This window comes from Jaculus jaculus, chromosome 7 (genome assembly GCF_020740685.1).
Source record: "Jaculus jaculus isolate mJacJac1 chromosome 7, mJacJac1.mat.Y.cur, whole genome shotgun sequence".
NCBI lineage: Eukaryota > Metazoa > Chordata > Mammalia > Rodentia > Dipodidae > Jaculus > Jaculus jaculus.
Window position 1 is genome coordinate 119,055,286 of NC_059108.1, and position 19,685 is coordinate 119,074,970.

Genomic DNA, 19,685 nt, shown 5'->3' on the forward strand with positions numbered 1-19,685 from the left:
TCCCTTTAATCCTAGCACTCAGGAGGCAGAGGTAAGAGGATTGCTGTGAGTTCAAGGTCAGCCTGGGCTAGAGTGAGGACCTACCTGGAAAAACAACAACAAATATATATATATGTTTAGTCAGGCGTGGTGACACACACCTTTAATCCCAGCACTCAGGAGGCAGAGGTAGGTGGATTGCTGTGAGTTCAAGGCCACCCTGAAACTGCATAGTGAGTTCCAGGTCAGCCTGGACTAAAGTGAGACCCTACCTCTAAAAATAAAAAAATAAATAAAAACCAGAGAGAGAAAAAGAAAGAGAGAGACAGAGAGGTGGGGAAATGGCTCAGTGGATTAAAGACACTTGCTTGCAGAGCCTGCCAGCCTGGGTTCAATTCCCAGCAACTGTGTAAAGCCAACTGAAAAATAATACATGCAACTGTGGTCCCACTGTGCCCGTAGAATCTAAAGCTCATCAATGTTCATCTGCAGTCTGGCAGTTGGCTTGTGGGGACAAGAGACCCTGTCTCAAAGAAGGCGGAGCACAAGCACCCTGAAGGTGACTTCTGACCTCCACGTGTGCACTGTGGCCCAGGCACCCATATACACACAGACACATAAATATTTTAGTTAAGCACAACAGACTGCCTTTTTTGTTTTTTGAGGTAGGGTCTCACTCTAGCCCAGGCTGACCTGGAATTCACTATGTAGTCTCAGGTGACCTTGAACTCATGGTGATCCTCCTACCTCTGCCTCCTGAGTGCTGGGATTAAAGGTGTGTACCACCATGCCTGGCTTTGGTTTTTGAGGTAGGGTCTTGCTCTAGCCCAGGCTGGCCTGGAATTCACTATGTAGTCTCAGGGTGGCCTCAAACTCATGGTAATCCACCTAACTCTGCCTCCCAAGTGCTGGGATTAAAGGCATGCACCACCATGCCTGGTTAGACTATCTTTTTTTTTTTTTTAATTTGAGAGTAAGAGAGCGAGAGATTAAGTGTGTGTGTGTGTGTGTGTGAGAGAGAGAGAGAGAAAGAGAGAGAGAGAGAGAGAGAGAGAGAGAGAGAGAGGAAGAGAGTGGGTGTGCCAGGGCCACCAGCCACTGCAATTGAACTCCAGACATGTGCGCCCCCTTGTGCCCATGTGCAACCTTGTAGGCTTGTGTAATTGTGCATCTGGCTCCCATGGGACCTGGAGATTCGAACATGAGTCTTTAGGCTTGGCAGGCAAGCACCTTAACCACTAAGACATCTCTCCAGCTTAACAAATAAAATTGGGGGGGGGGTTTGAGATAGGGTCTCACTCTAGCCCAGGCTGACCTGGAACTCATTATGTAGTCTCAGGGCGGCCTCGAACTCATGGTGATCCACCTACCTCTGCCTTCCCAGTGCTGGGATTAAAGGCTTGTGCCACCATGCCCTGCTTCAACAAATAAAATTTTTTAAAATTAAAAATATATTGAATAACTAAAGTCATCAACAGGAAAAACCTTAACATAAATTTAACTTATACAGATGTTAATACTGTTCTCCCAATCTTAGAAGAATAATAAAAATGAACTAAATGACTAAAGTAAGTATGAATAAAATATAGCAATGTGACATGATAATTCTGTAATTCTAGGTTTATACATGACTATTGTATGTTTTGTTTTGAGACAGGGTCTCACTCTATAGGCCAGACTGTTCTAAACTTGCTACGTAGACTAGGCTGGCCTTGACAATCCACCTATCGTACTTTTTACACACTTGTAAGATAGAGCCTGCTCTACTTAATTTAGTGGAAAGTAAAAAGCATAATCTTTACCATATCAAGAACAAAAGAAACTCCTAAATCCAAGATCAATTCCCGGAAGACACGTAATGAGGGAGCTTTCTGAGTAATCTGCCAAAAGAATGTTTGCACCTCACAGAAGCTGCTGCTAAGTGGACGCATCATAGAGGTCCAAGGAAGGGAAAGAGGCCTCTTAAAGTGATGGGAGACATCCCCAAGCATCAGTACACTTAAAAAAAGAAAATCTCAAGAAGCGATCCTACCAAAAGTGGATCCTTGTGCTAAGCTTCGGCAGCATATATACTAAAAAACTGGAACGATAGAGATTAGCATGGCCCCTGCACAAGGATGACACGCAAACTCGTGAAGCGTTCCATATTAAAAAAAAAAAGTGGATCCTCTAGCATGCACGGGTATCTTATTTAATTTAATTAATGAATTTATTTATTCTGGTTTTTCGAGGTAGGGTCTCACTCTACCCTTGGCTGACCTGGAATTCACTCTGTAGTCTCAGGGTGGCCTTGAACTCATGGTGATCCTCCTGCCTCTGCCTCCTGAGTGCTGGGATTAAGGGCATGTGCCACCACGCCTGGCGAATCTTATTTTAAGGCTTTTCTCTTGTGAAATTCTTGGAATAGGTCCAGTGCTTGTCCTCCAGTGCACACACCTTACCTTGGGAGAAGTACTCTGAGAAGATGGGAGCCGACAATTCTACCTATTGTTCTTAAAGGAAAAGATTTGTCTCAATTCCCTAGATACCTTCATACAGCCAGACACAAAACGTGAGACAAAAATCTGTTGTTCCACAATGGCAAAAGGCCCTGGCATGTCTCTGTACACACACGTACATATAGCAAATAAAATAAAATGAAATGAAATAAAATCATTGGCTTGAAGCCAGGGGTAGTGGCATAGGCCTTTAATTCCAGCACTGGGGAGGCAGAGGTAAAGTAGGGTTGCTGTGAATTTGAGGCCACTCTGAGACTGCATAGTGAATTCCAGGTCAGCCTGGGCTAGAGTGAGGCCCTACCTCTAAAAAACAAAAACAAAGAAACAAACAACAACAACAACAAAAAATCACTAGCTTGTGCTCCTAGAAGTGGACAATTTTGATGGTATATACATTATGTTGCAATAAAACCACCAAAGAAAAAACAGATTTTTCTCATTTCATCTGTAATAGTGTCAGATTTAGACAAAAGTCCACACACTAGAACAAGAAACAAAGTTCAAGATCAACAGAAACTCTGTGAGGTCCTGGATTGCCTCCCAGTCAGGGGAAGAAAGCCAGAGCCCGGCCATTTGTTGATAGGGGGCATTCTGAGAAGCGGTTGATAAAACCATCTGGTGGAGTTAGTTCCACGCAGTCTTTGGGACTTATCTCGAGAATGAACCATCAGGGAAAAGAGTGCATCCAGGTCAGTTAAGAGCCCAGTCTGGTGCCGCTGCACGAAGCAAACTCAAGAGGCCTCCCCGGAGCCCGAAAACAGTTCTGACGCGGGGTGGCCGATCGTGGGAATGGACGTGCTCCCTGTAGGCCATCCAGCTACCGGGAAAGGGTCCTGACAGAGCGGGAGCGCCCCGCTCCGGTTCCGAGGTCCCAGCCGTGCACGGGGCATCCCGGGCGGGTGGGCAGGAGGACTCCGCGGAGCGTGGCGCGAAACTAGCATGCCAAGGCCAGGACTGAGCTCCAGTACTGATCTCCCTCCAGGACTGATCTCCAGTACCGCACCGCTACGCGAGCTGTCCCCAGACGCCCCGACCCACAGTGACAGAGCGGGAAGCCCCGCACCCCCGCCCTTCAGGTGGCCAGAACTCTCCACGGCACACCCACGCCCTCAAAACCAGCAAAGCCCACCCCAGCGCAGAGCCACCGGGAGAAGAGCTTCCCGCGTCCAGGAGCTTGGCTCCGCCCCCTAACTCCCCGCCCCCTCAGATACACGCTCTGATTGGCTAAAAGCGAGGCGGGTCCTCTACTCAGCGCCTGCTCTCCAAGACACGCTTCTCACGGGTTCTTCCCACCAGTCAATCATTCCCCCCGGCCAATCATCGCTGACTTTCTCCCTGCTCCCTCCCGTGGCTCTCTGGCGCCCGCAAACTCCCCGCCCCCTGGGCTTTACGCTAAGGGACCCGTGCACGACCTTCCGGATCTCACAGGTGCCGTCACGACGGGGCGCGCGCAGGCGCAGCAGCAGTCGTAGCAGCAGCGTGCTCTCCCAGTGCAGTCATTAAGCGCGTGTGTTGTGCTTGTCCGGCCTGGGGCCGGAGGGAGTCACATCTTCGGTTTTTGGTGGCATCCATCGCGGGCAGCAGACTAGTAAAGGGCATGGCGCCGGCGGAAATCCTGAACGGGAAGGTGGTCTCCGCGTAAGCACTTGCCATTGCTGCCAGGGGATGTGGGGCTGCAGCCGTGGGCTCTGAGCTGCTTCCCCACCGACCCCGGTTTTTGCAGGAGTGGTGTTTGAGGGGGAGCCAGGTCTGCTTGGGGCGGGCGGGGGGGGAGGGTGTAGGACACGAACAGGGACCCCAATACCTAAAGACCCGTCTCCTGCTCCTGGCGCAATCCGTGATCGCTGCTGGGCTGCCCGGTTTTCGGGGCGCCTGTATTTTGGCGGCAAGGTCCCGGGCTGAGCACGCTCCCCCAAAGACGCCGCTGCCGGCAGCTTTATGCTCTGGCGTGGTCTGCTTGGGGTGCCACTCTCAGAACTCGGAAATCCCTTGGAATTTGGTGGTGATTAGGTCGCGGGCACAATGAGAAGGTTGACTGGTGACAGGGCCTCTTTCAACTCCATGTCTTTCTCTACCACACCAGAATCTTAACTTTTCCTTTCTTTGCCAGCAAGTGGGCCTCTTCCAGGGTCTCTTGCACAGGCCAAGCGAGCGCTCTGCCCACTGAGCTGCAGTCCCCAGCCCTGTGGTGGTCCGCACTCTTGACGGCCGCCTCTCGGCCCTGGTACTAACGTTCTGTTTTATTTGCCTTCTGAGTCCGGACCCCATTCCACATACCGTTCGGCATCTTTACCTGTTGTTTCCCTGCAGATTTGAGTGCTTAACTCGCGGATATGATTGCCAGAGTTCCAGAAAGTAACACCTTTTGTTTTGGGAGAAGTTGGAAACTGGACCCATATATGCGCTTAATGGTTGAGCTGCCGGATCCTGTGCCTTGCGGCTGGGGAGTGATTGTTGGGGAACATGAGGATAGAAGGAAGAGGGGAAAGTATATTCTGTGTGGAGGTTGCTCTTAGGACCTTTGACATCTCCAGTTAAAAAGTAACCGTTGTACCTAACAATAATAATTGTCCCGTAGCCCTTGGTTTTGTTAGTGGAAGCTTTCAGTGAATTAGAATGACATTGGAGTTCTTGCAAAACAATTGTTCCTTGAAGGTAAAGAAGGTGAACCAAAATAGATATAAATTCTGTCTCTCTCCTAAAATTTGTTCTGTAGCTGAGGCTGGCCTTGAATTCTTGATCCTCCCAAGTGCTAGGATTATAGGCTTTTTTCTTTTCTTCTCTGTTTTTTTTTTCCTCCCCGAGGTAGGGTCTCCCTGTAGCCCAGGCTGACTTGGAATTCACTATGTAGTCTCAGGCCAGCCTGGAACTCACACAGGAATGACATGAAACACCTCACCCCTGAGATAGAGAGAGACAAAAAGAGAGAATGCTGGAGGTTCTAAACTGCTGCAAACAAACTCCAGATCCATGCACCACTTTTTGCATCTGATTTTATATGGGTACTGAGGAATCAAACTTGGGTCATTAGGCTTTGCAGGCAAGAGTCTTAACTGTTAAGCCAGCCCTTTTTTAAAACATTTTTTATTTTTATTTATTTATTTCAAAGAGGGAAAGAGGCTGAGAGAGAATGGGTGTGCCAGGGCTTCCAACCACTGCAAACAAACTGCAGATGCATGCGCCACCTTGTGCATCTGGCTTACATGGGTCCTGGGGAAATCGAACGAAGGTCCTTTGGCTTTGCAGGCAAACACCTAACCTCTAAGCCATCTCTCCAGCCCTTCTTACCTTTTTTCTTTTGTCAGGGTCTCATTTAGCCCAGAATGTCCTTAAACTCACTATGTCATTAAGGATGGGGCTGGGGAGATGGCTTAGTGGTTAAAAGTCTACTGGCCCAGGTTCAATTCCCCAGAACCCATGTAAGTCCAGATGCACAAAATGAGGAGGATAATGACCTTGAACTTCTGATCCATCTGGGATTACAGGTATGTGCCACCACACCCAGTTTACACATTGCTGGGAAATGTGTGCTAGGCTGTCTACATGCTAGATAAGCACTCTACCAACTAAGCTAAATCCCCAGCCGTTTTTTCATCTTAAAATAAACCTTACTGTGTATACTTGAGATTTAAATATAATGAGACACATATAGGCAGTGAGATGGTTACTATAGTAAGTAAATACACTTGTCATCTCACATGGTTACTTAAAAAGAATATATTTATTTGAGAGAGAGAGAATAGCCACACCAGGGCCTTTAGCCACTCCAAACAAACTCCAGGTGCATGTGCCACCTTTTGTATCTGGTTTATATGGGTACTGTGGAATTGAACTTGGGTCCTTAGGCTTTTTAGGCAAGTGCCTTAATCACTGAGCTATCTTACCAGCCCTCACATGGTTACTTTTACAAATTGCAAAAGCCAAATATTTAACAAAATCTTGGATACAGTATCATTTTTTTAACTACAACCCTCAGGTTTAATTGGAACTCTAGACTTATTCAAACTACATGTCTGTTACTTTGTAGTCTTTGAAATATATCTGGTTTTCACCTTAACCTTGCTTTATGCATTAATTTCCTGTATTTAATCCCACATATAAATGAGATTGCGTAACTTTTTTTTTTTCTTTAAAAGCCTGGAGTATTTCACTAAGTATCTTTCCAGGTCCACCCATGTGACATGGGTATGTTGTGACTGGTATGATCTCCTGTTTTTTTTTTTTTTTTTTTTTTAAATTTTTTTTTCCAAGATAGTATCCCACTCTAGCCCAGGCTGGCCTGGAATTCACTATATAGTCTCAGGGTGGCCTCGAACTCACACAATCCTCCTACCTTTGCCTCCCAAGTGGTGGGATTAAAAAAGGCATGTATTGAAAAAAGAAAAAAGCATGTGCCATCATGCCTGGCTACTCTTTTGTTTGTTTGTATTTTGAGGTAGAGTCTCACCCAGGCTAACCTGGAATTCACTATTTAGTCTTAGGGTGGCCTCAAACTCACACAGTACTCCTACCTCTGCCTCCCAAGTGCTGGGATTTAAAAAGGCATGTATTGAAAAAAGAAAAAAAGTGATGTACCATCATGCCTGGCTACTCTTTTTATGTTTGTTTTTTGTTTTTTTTTTGAGGTTGAGTCTCACTCTGGTCCAGGCTGACCTGGAATTCACTATGTAGTCTCAGGGTCGCCTCGAACTCATGGATGATCCTCCTACCTCTGCCTCCCAAGTGCTGGGATTAAAGGCGTGTGCCACCATGCCCAGCCTTTTTTAAAATTTTTATTTATTTGCAAGCAGAGGGTGATAGTAAGAAGAGGGAGGGAAGAAGGGATGGAGAGAGAGAGAATGGATGCACCAGGGCCTCCAGCTGCTGCAAACGAACTCCAAATACATACGCCACTTTGTGCATCTGGCTTTATTTGGATACTTGGGAATCAAACCAGGGTGGCTAGGTTTTGTAGGCAAGTGCCCTAACGGCTGAACCATCTCTTCAGCCCTCCTTTAAAAAAAAAAATGTGTTATAGAATGGACCCCAGGATTTAATAATGCATTAAAAAAAACCCACCCTGTACAGGAAGGTGTCAGGCTTCTAACTTCACTGGATCCAGTACTAAATGTGCTTCTTATTCTTGAGCTTTTTCCAAGCCTTTTTTTGTTTGTTTGTTTGTTTGTTTGTTTGTTTGTTTGTTTTGAGGTAGTGTCTCACTCCAGCCCAGGCTGACCTGGAATTCACTATGTAGTCTCAGGGTAGTCTTGAACTCACAGTAATCCTCCTACCTCTGCCTCCCAAGTGCTGGAATTAAAGGCATGCACCACCACTCCTGGCTTTTTTTGATGTCTTTTTCACTTTCTAATAACTGCTGAAGATCAGTGTATGCAGTCTCTAACCTGCACTGGCAATCTAGGGTCATCATCTGGGACTTTTGCAGGATCTCTGCCTGCTTTTCCTTGTTTTTTTTTTTTTTTGTTGTTGTTGCTTTTTCTTTTTCTTTTCTTTTTTTTTTTTTTTTGATTTTTCGAGGTAGGGTCTCACTCTAGCCCAGGCTGACCTGGAATTCACTATGGAGTCTCAGGGTGGCCTCGAACTCATGGCAATCCTCCTACCTCTGCCTCCCAAGTGCTGGGATTAAAGGCGTGCGCCACCACGCCCGGCTTGTTGCTTTTTTTTTGTTTGTTTGTTTTTTGTTTTTTGAGGTAGGGTTTCACTCTAGTCCAGGCGGCCCTGGAATACACTATGGAGTCTCAGGGTGGCCTCGAACTCATGGTGATCCTCCTACCTCTGCCTCCCAAGTGCTGGGATTAAAGGCGTGCGCCACCATGCCTGGCATTAATGGCCTAATTTTCACTGCCTTCAGCCTTTGTTGTTTTCAACCTTTTCTTCTGGTTTTGTTTCTTTTTCATACATCACCTTTTCTTTGACTAGTCACTTCACTACTCCGGCCAATCTTGATCTGAATCTTGATCTGCCTCACACGAGGATCCACCATGGTCTTGGTGAGTGCTGTGGGAAGGAAGGGCCAGCCTTCTTTTTTTTTTTTTTTTTTAAGGTTGAATAACGTTTCATATGTGTGTATACATTTTCTTTACCAATTCGTGTGTTGAAGTGAATTAGTTATAGCTCAGAGATTGAGCTCCTAGCATGTGTGAAGCCCTGGGTTCAATCCCTAGCATTGCCAAATAAAGAAAAAACTACTCAGTCTGTTGATGATCACTTGAATAAGTTTGTTTCCATATCGGCTTTTGAGAATAATGCTCTGATGCCCATGGGTGTAAACATTCAGACCTTTTTACAACATGGACGTTTCATCTTTGTAGTAGTTCTGTTTTTAATTGTTAAAGTAAGAAGCTCAATTCTGCTTTCTTAAAGTAATTCATATTCCCCATCAACAGTGTACCAGGGTTCCCTTTTGCCATACCTTCACTTTTTCTCTTTTGTTTTGGTCTTTTTGATAGTAGCCATAGTAATGGATGTGAAGTGATAATTTATAGTGGCTTTAATTTGCTTTTCCCTGATTAGTAGTATTGAGTGCTTCTTATATAACTGTTAGCTATTGTTATACCTGAGATTTTTTTAAAAATCAATTTTTTTTTAGAGATAGTGAGAGGGAATGAGACAGAGAATTGGCGCACCAGGGCCTCAGCTATTGTGATTGAACTCCAAACACTTGCGCCACCTAGTGGGCTTGTGCGACCTTGTGCTTGCCTCACCTTTGTGCATCTGGCTTATGTAGTATCAGGAAAGTTGAACATGGGTCCTTAGGCTTCACAGGCAAGTGCCTTAACCGCTAAGCCATCTCTCCAGCCCCAAATATGAGATCTTGTTTTTGTTTTTGTTTTTCGATTTTTCCAGGTAGTGTCTCACTCTAGCACAGGCTGACCTGGAATTCACTATTGAGTATCAGGGTGACCTTGAACTTGCAGTGATCCTCTTACCTCTGCCTCCCAAGTGGTGGGAATAAAGACATGTACCACCACATCTGCCCTTATGATGATGATGATGATGATGATGATGATGACGATGATGTTTGTGTAGGGGAAAGAGATTGTGTATGGTCATGTCAGGGCCTCTTCCTCCGCAAATGAACTCAAGTCTCATGCTACTTTGTGCATCTGGCTGTATGTGGCTCTAGGTAATTGAATCTGGACTGGCAGGCTTTGCCAACAAGCATCTTTAATTTCTGAGCGTTCTTCACAGCCCTTGTGGCTTTAAATGTAAGAATTAATGTCATGATCTTTGCAGAAACATGGACCTGTGGGCGAGGTCTTGGGCTTGGAGCCTGCCAGTATCGTAAGAGGGCTCCTGACCGAAGTACAGCTTGTGCTCTGGGCCTTTAACCTCACAGTTGCCTCATGGAAACTATGAGTGGACCCTCTGAGTGAAAGAACCCGACCTTGGTGGTGAAATTTGTCCTGGGTCTAAAGTGAGTCCACTAAAAGATTATACAATGAGAGAGGAGTGTATTGAACAATGTTAGAAGAAACCTCTGGATTTTAGATGAAAGAGAGCATAATTTTCCCACATGTGTGTTTCAAATGAATCCATTTTATGTGATTTGTTGGGTTTTCTTTTTGTTTGCTATAATAAAAATTGACCCTTCCATTAGGGACCATTTTTCCTTGATTAATTCTCTCTTTTAAAAAGACTGATACTGGGCTGGAGAGATGGCTTAGTGGTTAAGACACTTGTCTGAGAAGCCAAAGGACCGAGGTTCAATTCCCCAGGACCTACATAAAGATGCACAAGGTGGCGCATGTGTCTGGAGTTTGTTTGCAGTGGCTGAAGGCCCTGGTGCACCCATTTCCTCTTTCTCTCTCTATCTGCCTCTTTCTCTCTCTCAAATAAAAATAAATTAAATAGGGGAAAAAAGACTGATCTTCAACTGGGCATGGTGATGCATACTTCGTTTTTTCCAAATTTATTTTTTATTTATTTGAGAGAGACAAAGAGGCAGAAAGATAAAGGGGGTGGGGAGAGAGAGAGAGAGAGGGAGGGAGGGAGGGAGGAAGAATAGGTGTGCCAGGGCCTCCAGTTGCTGCAAACAAAACTCCAGATGCATGTGCTATTTTGTGCATCTGGCTTATGTAGGTTCTGGGGAATTGAACCGAGGTCCTTTGGCTTTGCAGGCAAGCACCTTAATCACTGAGCCATCTCTCCAGGCCAGCATAATGAATTTTGAAGCCAGCTGGGGCTGCCTGAGTGTGTATGGTGGGTATGCACATGCCGCAGCGTGCATGTGGAGGTCAGAGGACACCTTCAGTGTTGGCTCTTGCCTTCCATCTTTTCTCATTGTTGAGCACCTCCCTTCTGCCCGTGGGCACGCTGCAATCTGAAATTGCAGATGCTCACACTATAGCACTCAGCTTTCTGCGGGTTCTTGGGATCCAAGCTTGGGTGCTTATGCTTGGTCAACAAATGCTTTATCCATAGAATGGATCTCCCTAGTCTCAAGTCAAGCTTTCTTTTTATTTATTTATTTATTTTTTTATTTTTGGCTTTTCGAGGTAGGGTCTCACTCTAGCCCAGGCTGACCTGGAATTCACTCTGTATTCTCAGAGTGGCCTTGAACTCTTGGCGATCCTCTTACCTCTACCTCCTGAGTGCTGGGATTAAAGGCGTGCAACACCATGCCTGGCCAAATCAAGCTTTCCTGCCTGGTTGGCTATGCTCACCCCATCCCTTCCCCCTTGGTGAGTTATTTGCCACAAGCCTGGGCAACTCTGGGCTACCAGTGCCTTAATGATCGTGAAGGTTGGGGCGCATAGCTGTAAAGGATCGCCTGTCTGTACCTTACTGCACTGCCTAGCATATTCCATGGGAGAATTATCTTGCATTTGGGTCGTGGTGTCAAATATTAGATCTCATTGAATAAGCAGCTTAAGACCCAAGTCCTTTCTGAGATTTCTCCTTCAGTCTTCTGTAAAGCAGAAAGTGGGTCTTCGTGAGGTTTTTCTCATGGAGCAGCCCCTGGCCTGCTTGGTTCCCCCAAGAGGAGATGGCCTAGGTGCCCACATCCCCTGGGCCTTGCAAGGGACTTGTAGCTGTGTCTGGGATTCATGAGCAGCTCTCATGGCCAGATACAGGGTTAGGTAATCTTCACATAGTGAGACTGATTCTGGTCTTGAGACCTGTGCTGGCACCCCCCCCCCCCCGCCCCTCATGACTGTCTTGTTGGCATATAGTTGGTCTCAGCTTCTTCGTCTCTCTTACTCAGAGCCATTCAGTCTTGTCTCATAACTGTGTCTTTTAACACAACTGTGGCTTACAAGCCAAATATTTTGCTTGCAGAATATTTTTAAAAGTTGGCTTACTTCTCAACTTGTTTTTGTCTGTGATTACACATGAAAATCTTTTCGAAAGGAGATGGAGTGTTGCGGGTTTAGCTTGGTGGATGAGCGCTTGCCTGGCAAGCACAGGGCCCTAGGTTTGGACACTGGCACTGGAAAAAAAAAAAAAAAAATGTGTGGGCTGGAGAGATGGCTAGTGGTTAAAACCTTTGCCTGCAAAGCCTCAGGACCAGAGTTCCATTCCCCAGTACGAACATCAAGTCAGATGCACAAGGTGGCACATGTGTATGGAGTTCATTTGCAATGGCTAGAGGTCTTGGTGTGCCCATTATCTCTCTGTGTGTCTCAAACAAACAGGTGGGAAGTTTAGCAGTACTGTATCTGTATTCTTTTTTATTTACTTATTTAAGAGGCACAGAGAGAGAGAGAGAGAGAATGGTGTTCCAGGGCCTCTAGCCACTGCAAACAAACTCCAGGCGCATGCGCCACCTTGTGCATGTGGCTTACATGGGTCCTGAGGAATCGAACCAAGGTCCTTTGGTTTTGCAGGCAAATGCCTTAACTGCTAAGCCATTTCTCCAGTTCGTATGTGTATTCTTGTGATAGACAGGGAGCCTGGGGCTTCATGCATGATAGGCTCTTCCACTGAATTACATCCCCAGCCCTATAGTCTGTATTCTTTCTGTTGTTGTGTGTGGAGGGCAGAGGACAACCTGAGCGCTGGTCCTCACCTTCTGCCTTGTTTGAAGCAGTCTCTTGTTCACCACTGTTAGCCAGGCCAGCTGCTAGGAGACTATTTTATCATCTGAACTCCGTTCTATATCCTTGCTCAGCAAGGACACATTACCCATAATTTTTTTTTTGAGGCAAGCCCAACAGATTATATATATATGTGCATGTATATATACATATATACATATATACATATAGATGTGTATGTGTGTGTGTGTATATATATACACACATACACACACACACACACACACACACATATATACACACACACACACACATACACAAGACAGCAAGAGAGTGAGAGAAGATTGGCACACCAGGGCCTCCAGCCACTGCAGTTGAATTCCAGACACACCCCCTTGCAGAGGCTTGGGCCCTGGCATGCCAATTCTCTTGCTCTAAAATAAAAATTTAAAAATTTTAACAAGAATACTAAAAAAAAGGGAAGCTAGGAAACTGCTGAATTAGGTTCAATTCCCTAGCCACCTATATACATCAGATGCAAAATGTGGCACAATGTCTGGCTTATGAGGGAGTTGGAGATTCGAACATGAGTCCTTAGGCTTCACAGGCAAGTACCTTAACTGCAAAGCCATGTCTTTAGCCCTATAATCGACTTTTTTTTTTTGGGGGGGGGGCTTGTACTGGGGATTGAATCCATGCTAGGCAAATTCTCCACCACTCTATCCAGATTAGTCATTTTACTTGACTCAATGAACCTTGTTTTTTTCCTTGGGGGGGAGGGAACAGGGTCATGATTAATTACATAATTACTGCTATACTTCTTATTAATTTAAAATATGAATTTTCTAGGTAATTCCTTCAGTTAAATTTAGGCAGATTTTCACTAAAATAACTATAATGAAAAGTTAAGGCCAGTTTATGTTTATTAGCTATATATTTTGTAAGACTTTTATCATTAAAAAAAACAAAACAAAGGTTCGGCAAGCTAGATGTGACAGGAGAAACCTGTGACCCCGGCACTTAGGAGATAGAGGCTGGAGACTCAGGAGTTTAAGGCTGGGCATGCTGGCACATGCCTTTAATCCTGGCACTGTGGCTAAAACCCAGGGCTTCCTACATGCTAGCCAATTGACCAACTGAGCCTCTTTGCAAGTTTTCCTATTTTTCCTCCAGTACTAGAGATCTAACCTAAGGCCTTATACTTGCTAGGCAAAGCTATCTACCACTGAGCTAAATCCTATCTCCCCGGGAGCCACTCACACAGGAAAGACAGTCACTTCACAATAATCACACGACTTCCCAAGGGCTGGGGAGAAAGATGAGCAAGTGCGAAGGCCCTAAGTGGCCAAATGAGGTCCACCCAGAATAGGAAGCCCTAACCAGCTCAGGGACACTGTTTGTATACGTTATTTTTTCTTTTTTTTGGGGGGGGGGGTGCGGTTGAGAGTGAAAAGAAGCCATCACAGAGCAGAATGGTCAAACTTACATTTTTCTTTTTTGGGGGGGTAGGGTGGTACTCTAGCCCAGCCGACCTGTAATTAGCCTCAGGCTGGTCTCGAACTCTCCCTACAGAGCAATCTTCCTACATCAGCCTCCCGGGTGCTGGGATTAAAGGCATGTGCCGCCATGCCTACCAAACTTACATTTTTAAAAAATCAACTGATGGAACTTTTTGGGGTTTTTAAAATTTTAAATATTTTTCTGCAAGCAGAGAAGTACAAACACACACAAAGAGAGAAAGAGAAACAGAGAGAATGGACACGTCAGGGCCTTCAGCTACTGCAAACTCCAGACGCACGCCCCACTTTGGCCATCTGCCTTACGCAGTTACTCAGGTCATTAGGCTTAGCAAGCAAGTACCTTAACTGTTGAGCCACCTCCCCAGCCCACACTTAGACTTTTAAAGGTGTGTTCTCATTGCTGAATTGGGAACAGATTGTGGGTGGGAAGGGGGCAACAAAGGGGAATGAAAATCAGTGATACCAGAACGCCAGAAAGAAGAAACTACTGTCATTACAGCTTGGATGACATTGTTGATCAACTGGTTAAAAAGTGGTGGATTCCAGATGGATCGACATGAAACACACAGAAAATACCACAGCTACATACAGATGACTGAGCTGGGGGTTGTGAAAGGGAGATTGAAAAAAAAAATACAAATATTCTAAGGCCCAGAGCAGATTTCATACTTAATTTATTTACCAAATGTTATAAAGATTCCAGAATAAGTGAGCATTTGAGACCCAAAGTAGGGAGTCTAGGGACAAATAAAAATAATGCTTAGGCCCAACAGAAGGCAAGCTGTATGAAGTCAGTGCCACAGGAGGTATAGCAGGGAAATGTTTCAGCTCAGCAGGTTAAGAACAAATAATGAAACGTTCCCTAGTTCTATGCTAACATTTAAATGAGCCTAAGCTTGCAATTGCTTTTAGGTGGGGGAGCTAGCTAACAAGCAGGTTTTCCTTCCTCCACCTTTTTGCTTTTGAAATAGAATCTTTTTTAACAAAAATTTATTTGGCCAGGTGTGGTGGCGTACGCCTTTAATCCCAGCACTCGGGAGGCAAGGATAGGAGGATCACTGTGCGTTCAAAGCCACCCTGAGACTACATAGTGAATTCTAGGTCAGCCTGGATTAGAGTGAAACCCTACCTCAAAAAAAAAAAAAAAAAAAAAATTTATTTATTTGTGAGAGAGACAGGGAGATGGAGTGGGCTGGCCAGGGCCTTCAGCCACTGAAAATGAATTCTACATGCATGTGCCACCTTGTGCGTCTGGCTTACGTGGGTACTGAGGAATCAAACCTGGGTCCTTAGTCTTAGCAGGCAAGTGCCTTAACTGCTAAGCCATCTTTCCACCCTAGACCCCCACCCCAGGTAGAGTCTCACTCTAGCTCAGGCTGCCCTGGAATTCACTATGTAGTCTCAGCGTGGCCTCAAACTCACAGCAATCCTCCTGCCTCTGCCTTCTAAGTGCTGGGATTAAAAGCATGCACCATCGTGCCCAGTTCAAACTTATTTATTTATTGGAGAGATAGACAGAGAGACGCAGATGAGAGAAAGAGTGGATGCGCCAGGGCCTCCAGCCTTGCAAACAAACTCCAGATGCATGCATCTGGCTTACATGGGTCCTGGGGAACCTGGGTCCTTCGGCATTGCAGGCAAATGCCTTAACCACTAAGCCATATCTCCAACCCCCTAGACTTTTAAAAAAACTTTTAAAAAAATTTTATTTACTTATCAGCGGGGAGCGGGGGCCACATAGAAAGACTGAATGGGTATACCAGGGCCTCTAGCCACTGCAAACAAACTCCAGACACATGTGCCACTTTGTGCCTTTACATGAGGAATCAAACCTAGGTCCTCAGGTTTTGCAAGCAAGTGCCTTAACCATTGAGCAATAGCTCCAGTCCTTAAAACCTTTTTTTTTTTCCCCCCAAGGTAGGGTCTCACTCTGGCTCAGGCTGACCTGGGATTCACTATGGTGTCTCAGGCTAGCCTTGAACTCACGGCAATCTTCCTACCTCTGCCTCTCAAGTGCTGGGATTAAAGGCATGTGCCACCACACCCGGCTCAAAAATTACCTTCTTGTTGAAAGAAATCTGTTTTCATATATTACTAATATAGCAAAAAGTTATCAATGTATGAAATAGTCAGTTGGTTACAGCACTTTCTATTATGTATAAGAATAAAACATTTAAAGTAGAAATTATTAAAACTTAACATGTTTATTAAATTTGACAGATAACTTCAGAGACACATTTGAAAGCTTAATATGAAATTATTTTATACTTCACTGAAAATGTATAATGTAAAGTTCTTTAACCTAATTTTCTCTTTCCTAAATACCCAAGGAAAAAAAATAAATTGCCTAGTAATTTTTTTAATTATATATTTTTATTTTATTTTATTTTTTTTTGGTTTTTCGAGGTAGGGTCTCACTCTGGTCCAGGCTGACCTGGAATTAACTCTGTAGTCTCAGGGTGGCCTTGAACTCATGGCGATCCTCCTACCTCTGCCTCCTGAGTGCTGGGATTAAAGGCGTGCGCCACCACGCTCAGCTAAATATATATTTTTAAATTTTATTTATTTGACAGAGAGAAAGAGGGGGAGAGAGAGAATGGGTGCACCAGGGCCTCCAGCCACTGCAAATAAACTCCAGATGCGTGTGCCCCTTTGTGCATCTGGCTAACGTGGGTCCTGGAGAATCGAGCCTGGGTCCTTTGGCTTTGCAGACAAGCACCTTAACCACTAAGCCATCCCTCCATTCCTGCCTGGTAATTTTTTTTTTCAATTTTTTATTTATTTATTTGAGAACGACAGACACAGAGAGAAAGACAGATAGAGGGAGAGAGAATGGGTGCGCCGGGGCTTCCAGCCTCCTGCCTGGTAATTTTTTTTTTTTAATTTTTATTAACATTTTCCATGATTATAAAATATATCCCATGGTAATTCCCTCCCTCCCCACCCCCACACTTTCCCGTTTGAAATTCCATTCTCAATCATATTACCTCCCCATTACAATCATTGTAATTACATATATACAATATCAACCTATTAAGTATCCTCCTCCCTTCCTTTCTCCACCCTTTATGTCTCCTTTTCAACTTACTGGCCTCTGCTACTAAGTATTTTCATTCTCACAAGGAAGCCCAGTCATCTGTAGCTAGGATCCCCATATGAGGGAGAACATGTGGCGCTTGGCTTTCTGGGCCTGGGTTACCTGACTTAGTATAATACTTTCCAGGTCCATCCATTTTTCTGCAAATTTCATAACTTCATTTTTCTTTACCGCTGAGTAGAACTCCATTGTATAAATGTACCACATCTTCATTATCCACTCATCTGTTGAGGGACATCTAGACTGGTTCCATTTCCCAGCTATTATAAATTGAGCAGCAATAAACATGGTTGAGCATGTACTTCTAAGGAAATGAGATGAGTCCTTTGGATATATGCCTAGGAGTGCTATAGCTGGGTCATATGGTAGATCAATCTCTAGTTGCTTTAGGAACCTCCACACTGTTTTCCACAATGGCTGGACTAGATTGCATTCCCACCAGCAGTGCAGAAGGGTTCCTTTTTTTCCACATCCCCGCCAACATTTATGATCATTTGTTTTCATGATGGTGGCCAATCTGACAGGAGTGAGATGGAATCTCAATGTAGTTTTAATCTGCATTTCCCTGATGACTAGTGACGTAGAACATTTTTTTAGGTGCTTATATGCCATTTGTATTTCTTCCTTTGAGAACTCTCTATTTAGCTCCTTAGCCCATTTTTTGATTGGCTTGTTTGATTCCTTATTAGTTAACTTTTTGAGTTCTTTGTATATCCTAGATATTAATCCTCTATCAGATATATAGCTGGCGAAGATTTTTTCCCATTCTGTAGGTTGCCTCTTTGCTTTTTTCACTGTGTCCTTTGCGGTGCAAAATCTTTGTAATTTCATTAGGTCCCAGTGGTTAATCTGTGGTTTTATTGCCTGAGCAATTGGGGTTGTATTCAGAAAGTCTTTGCCAAGACCAATATGTTGAAGGGTTTCCCCTACTTTTTCCTCTAGCAGTTTCAAAGTTTCCGGTCTGATGTTAAGGTCTTTAATCCATTTGGACTTAATTCTTGTGCATGGCGAGAGAGAAGAATCTATTTTCATCCTTCTGCAGATATTTATCCAGTTTTCAAAACACCATTTGCTGAAGAGGCTGTCTCTTCTCCAATGAGTATTTTTGGCATTTTTATCGAATATCAGGTGGCTATAGCTACTTGGGCTTACATCTGGGTCCTCTATTCTGTTCCACTGATCTACATGTCTGTTTTTGTGCCAGTACCATGCTGTTTTTGTTACTATGGCTCTGTAGTATAGGTTAAAATCAGGTATGGTGATACCACCAGCCTCTTTTTTGTTGCTCAGTATTATTTTAGATATTCGAGGTTTTTTATGATTCCAAATGAATTTTTGGATTGTTTTTTCTATTTCCATGAAGAAAGCCTTTGGAATTTTGATAGGGATTGCATTAAATGTGTAGATTGCTTTAGGTAAGATTGCCATTTTCACGATATTGATTCTTCCAAGCCAGGAACAAGGGATGTTTCTCCACTTTCTAGTGTCTTCTGCAATTTCTCGCTTGAGTGTCTTAAAGTTCTCATTGTATAGATTCTTTACTTCCTTAGTTAGGTTTATTCCAAGGTATTTTATTTTTTTTGATGCAATTGTGAATGGGAGTGATTCTCTGATTTCATCCTCTGTGTGTTTGTTGTTAGCATATACGAAGGCTACTGATTTCTGTGTATTTATTTTGTATCCTGCTACATTGCTGTAGGTTTTGATCAGCTCTAACAGCTTGCTAGTAGAGTCTTTAGGGTCCTTTATGTATAGAATCATGTCATCTGCAAATAATGATAACTTGATTTCTTCCTTTCCAATTTGTATCCCTTTTATGTGTGTCTCTTGCCTTATTGCTATGTCTAAGACTTCCAAAACTATATTAAATAGAAGTGGAGACAGTGGACACCCTTGTCTTGTTCCTGATTTTAGTGGAAAAGCTTCCAGTTTTTCCCCATTTAGTAATATGTTGGCTGTAGGCTTGTCATAAATAGCCTTTATTATATTGAGATATGTTCCTTCTATTCCCAGTCTCTGTAGGACTTTTATCATGAAGGGATGTTGGATTTTGTCAAATGCTTTCTCTGCATCTAATGAGATGATCATGTGATTTTTGTCCTTCAACCCATTTATGTAATGTATTACATTTATAGATTTGCATATGTTGAACCATCCCTGCATCTCTGGGATAAAGCCTACTTGGTCAGGGTGAATGATCTTTTTGATATACTCTTGTATTGTTTGCCAATATTTTGTTGAGAATTTTTGCATCTATGTTCATGAGGGAGATTGGTCTGTAATTTTCTTTTTTTGTTCTATCTTTGCCTGGTTTTGGTATCAGGGTGATGCTGGCCTCATAGAAGGAGTTTGGTAGGATTCCTTCTTTTTCTATTTCCTGGAAAAGCTTAAGAAGCAATGGTGTTAGCTCTTCCTTAAAAGTCTGGTAAAATTCAGCAGTGAATCCATCCGGGCCTGGGCTTTTTTTTTAGTTGGGAGATTATTGATAACTGCTCGGATCTCCATGTTTGTTATAGGTCTATTTAAGTGATTAATCTCATTTTGATTTAATTTAGGTAGGTCATATAGATCAAGGAAATCATCAGTTCTTTCAAGATTTTGCATACTTTTGTGG

General features: G+C 44.0%; 1 protein-coding gene, 1 non-coding gene and 1 pseudogene across 2 annotated transcripts in view; 2 read left to right on the forward strand and 1 right to left on the reverse strand.

The window, feature by feature from the left end:
- Positions 1–2,026: 2,026 nt before the first annotated feature.
- On the forward strand, positions 2,027–2,131 carry LOC123462523. Its single transcript, XR_006638336.1, has one exon. It is a non-coding gene; the product is annotated as a U6 spliceosomal RNA (small nuclear RNA).
- A 1,769-nt stretch (positions 2,132–3,900) lies between these two features.
- Positions 3,901–19,685, forward strand: part of Mthfd1 (methylenetetrahydrofolate dehydrogenase, cyclohydrolase and formyltetrahydrofolate synthetase 1) — an 89,521-nt gene continuing 73,736 nt past the window's right edge. Inside the window, exon 1 of the mRNA XM_004649256.2 lies at positions 3,901–4,115. Coding sequence (XP_004649313.2) covers positions 4,075–4,115 — 41 coding nt within the window. The 5' untranslated portion in view covers positions 3,901–4,074. The remainder of the gene's footprint in view (positions 4,116–19,685) is intronic.
- LOC123462142 lies at positions 7,552–8,457 on the reverse strand (annotated as a pseudogene).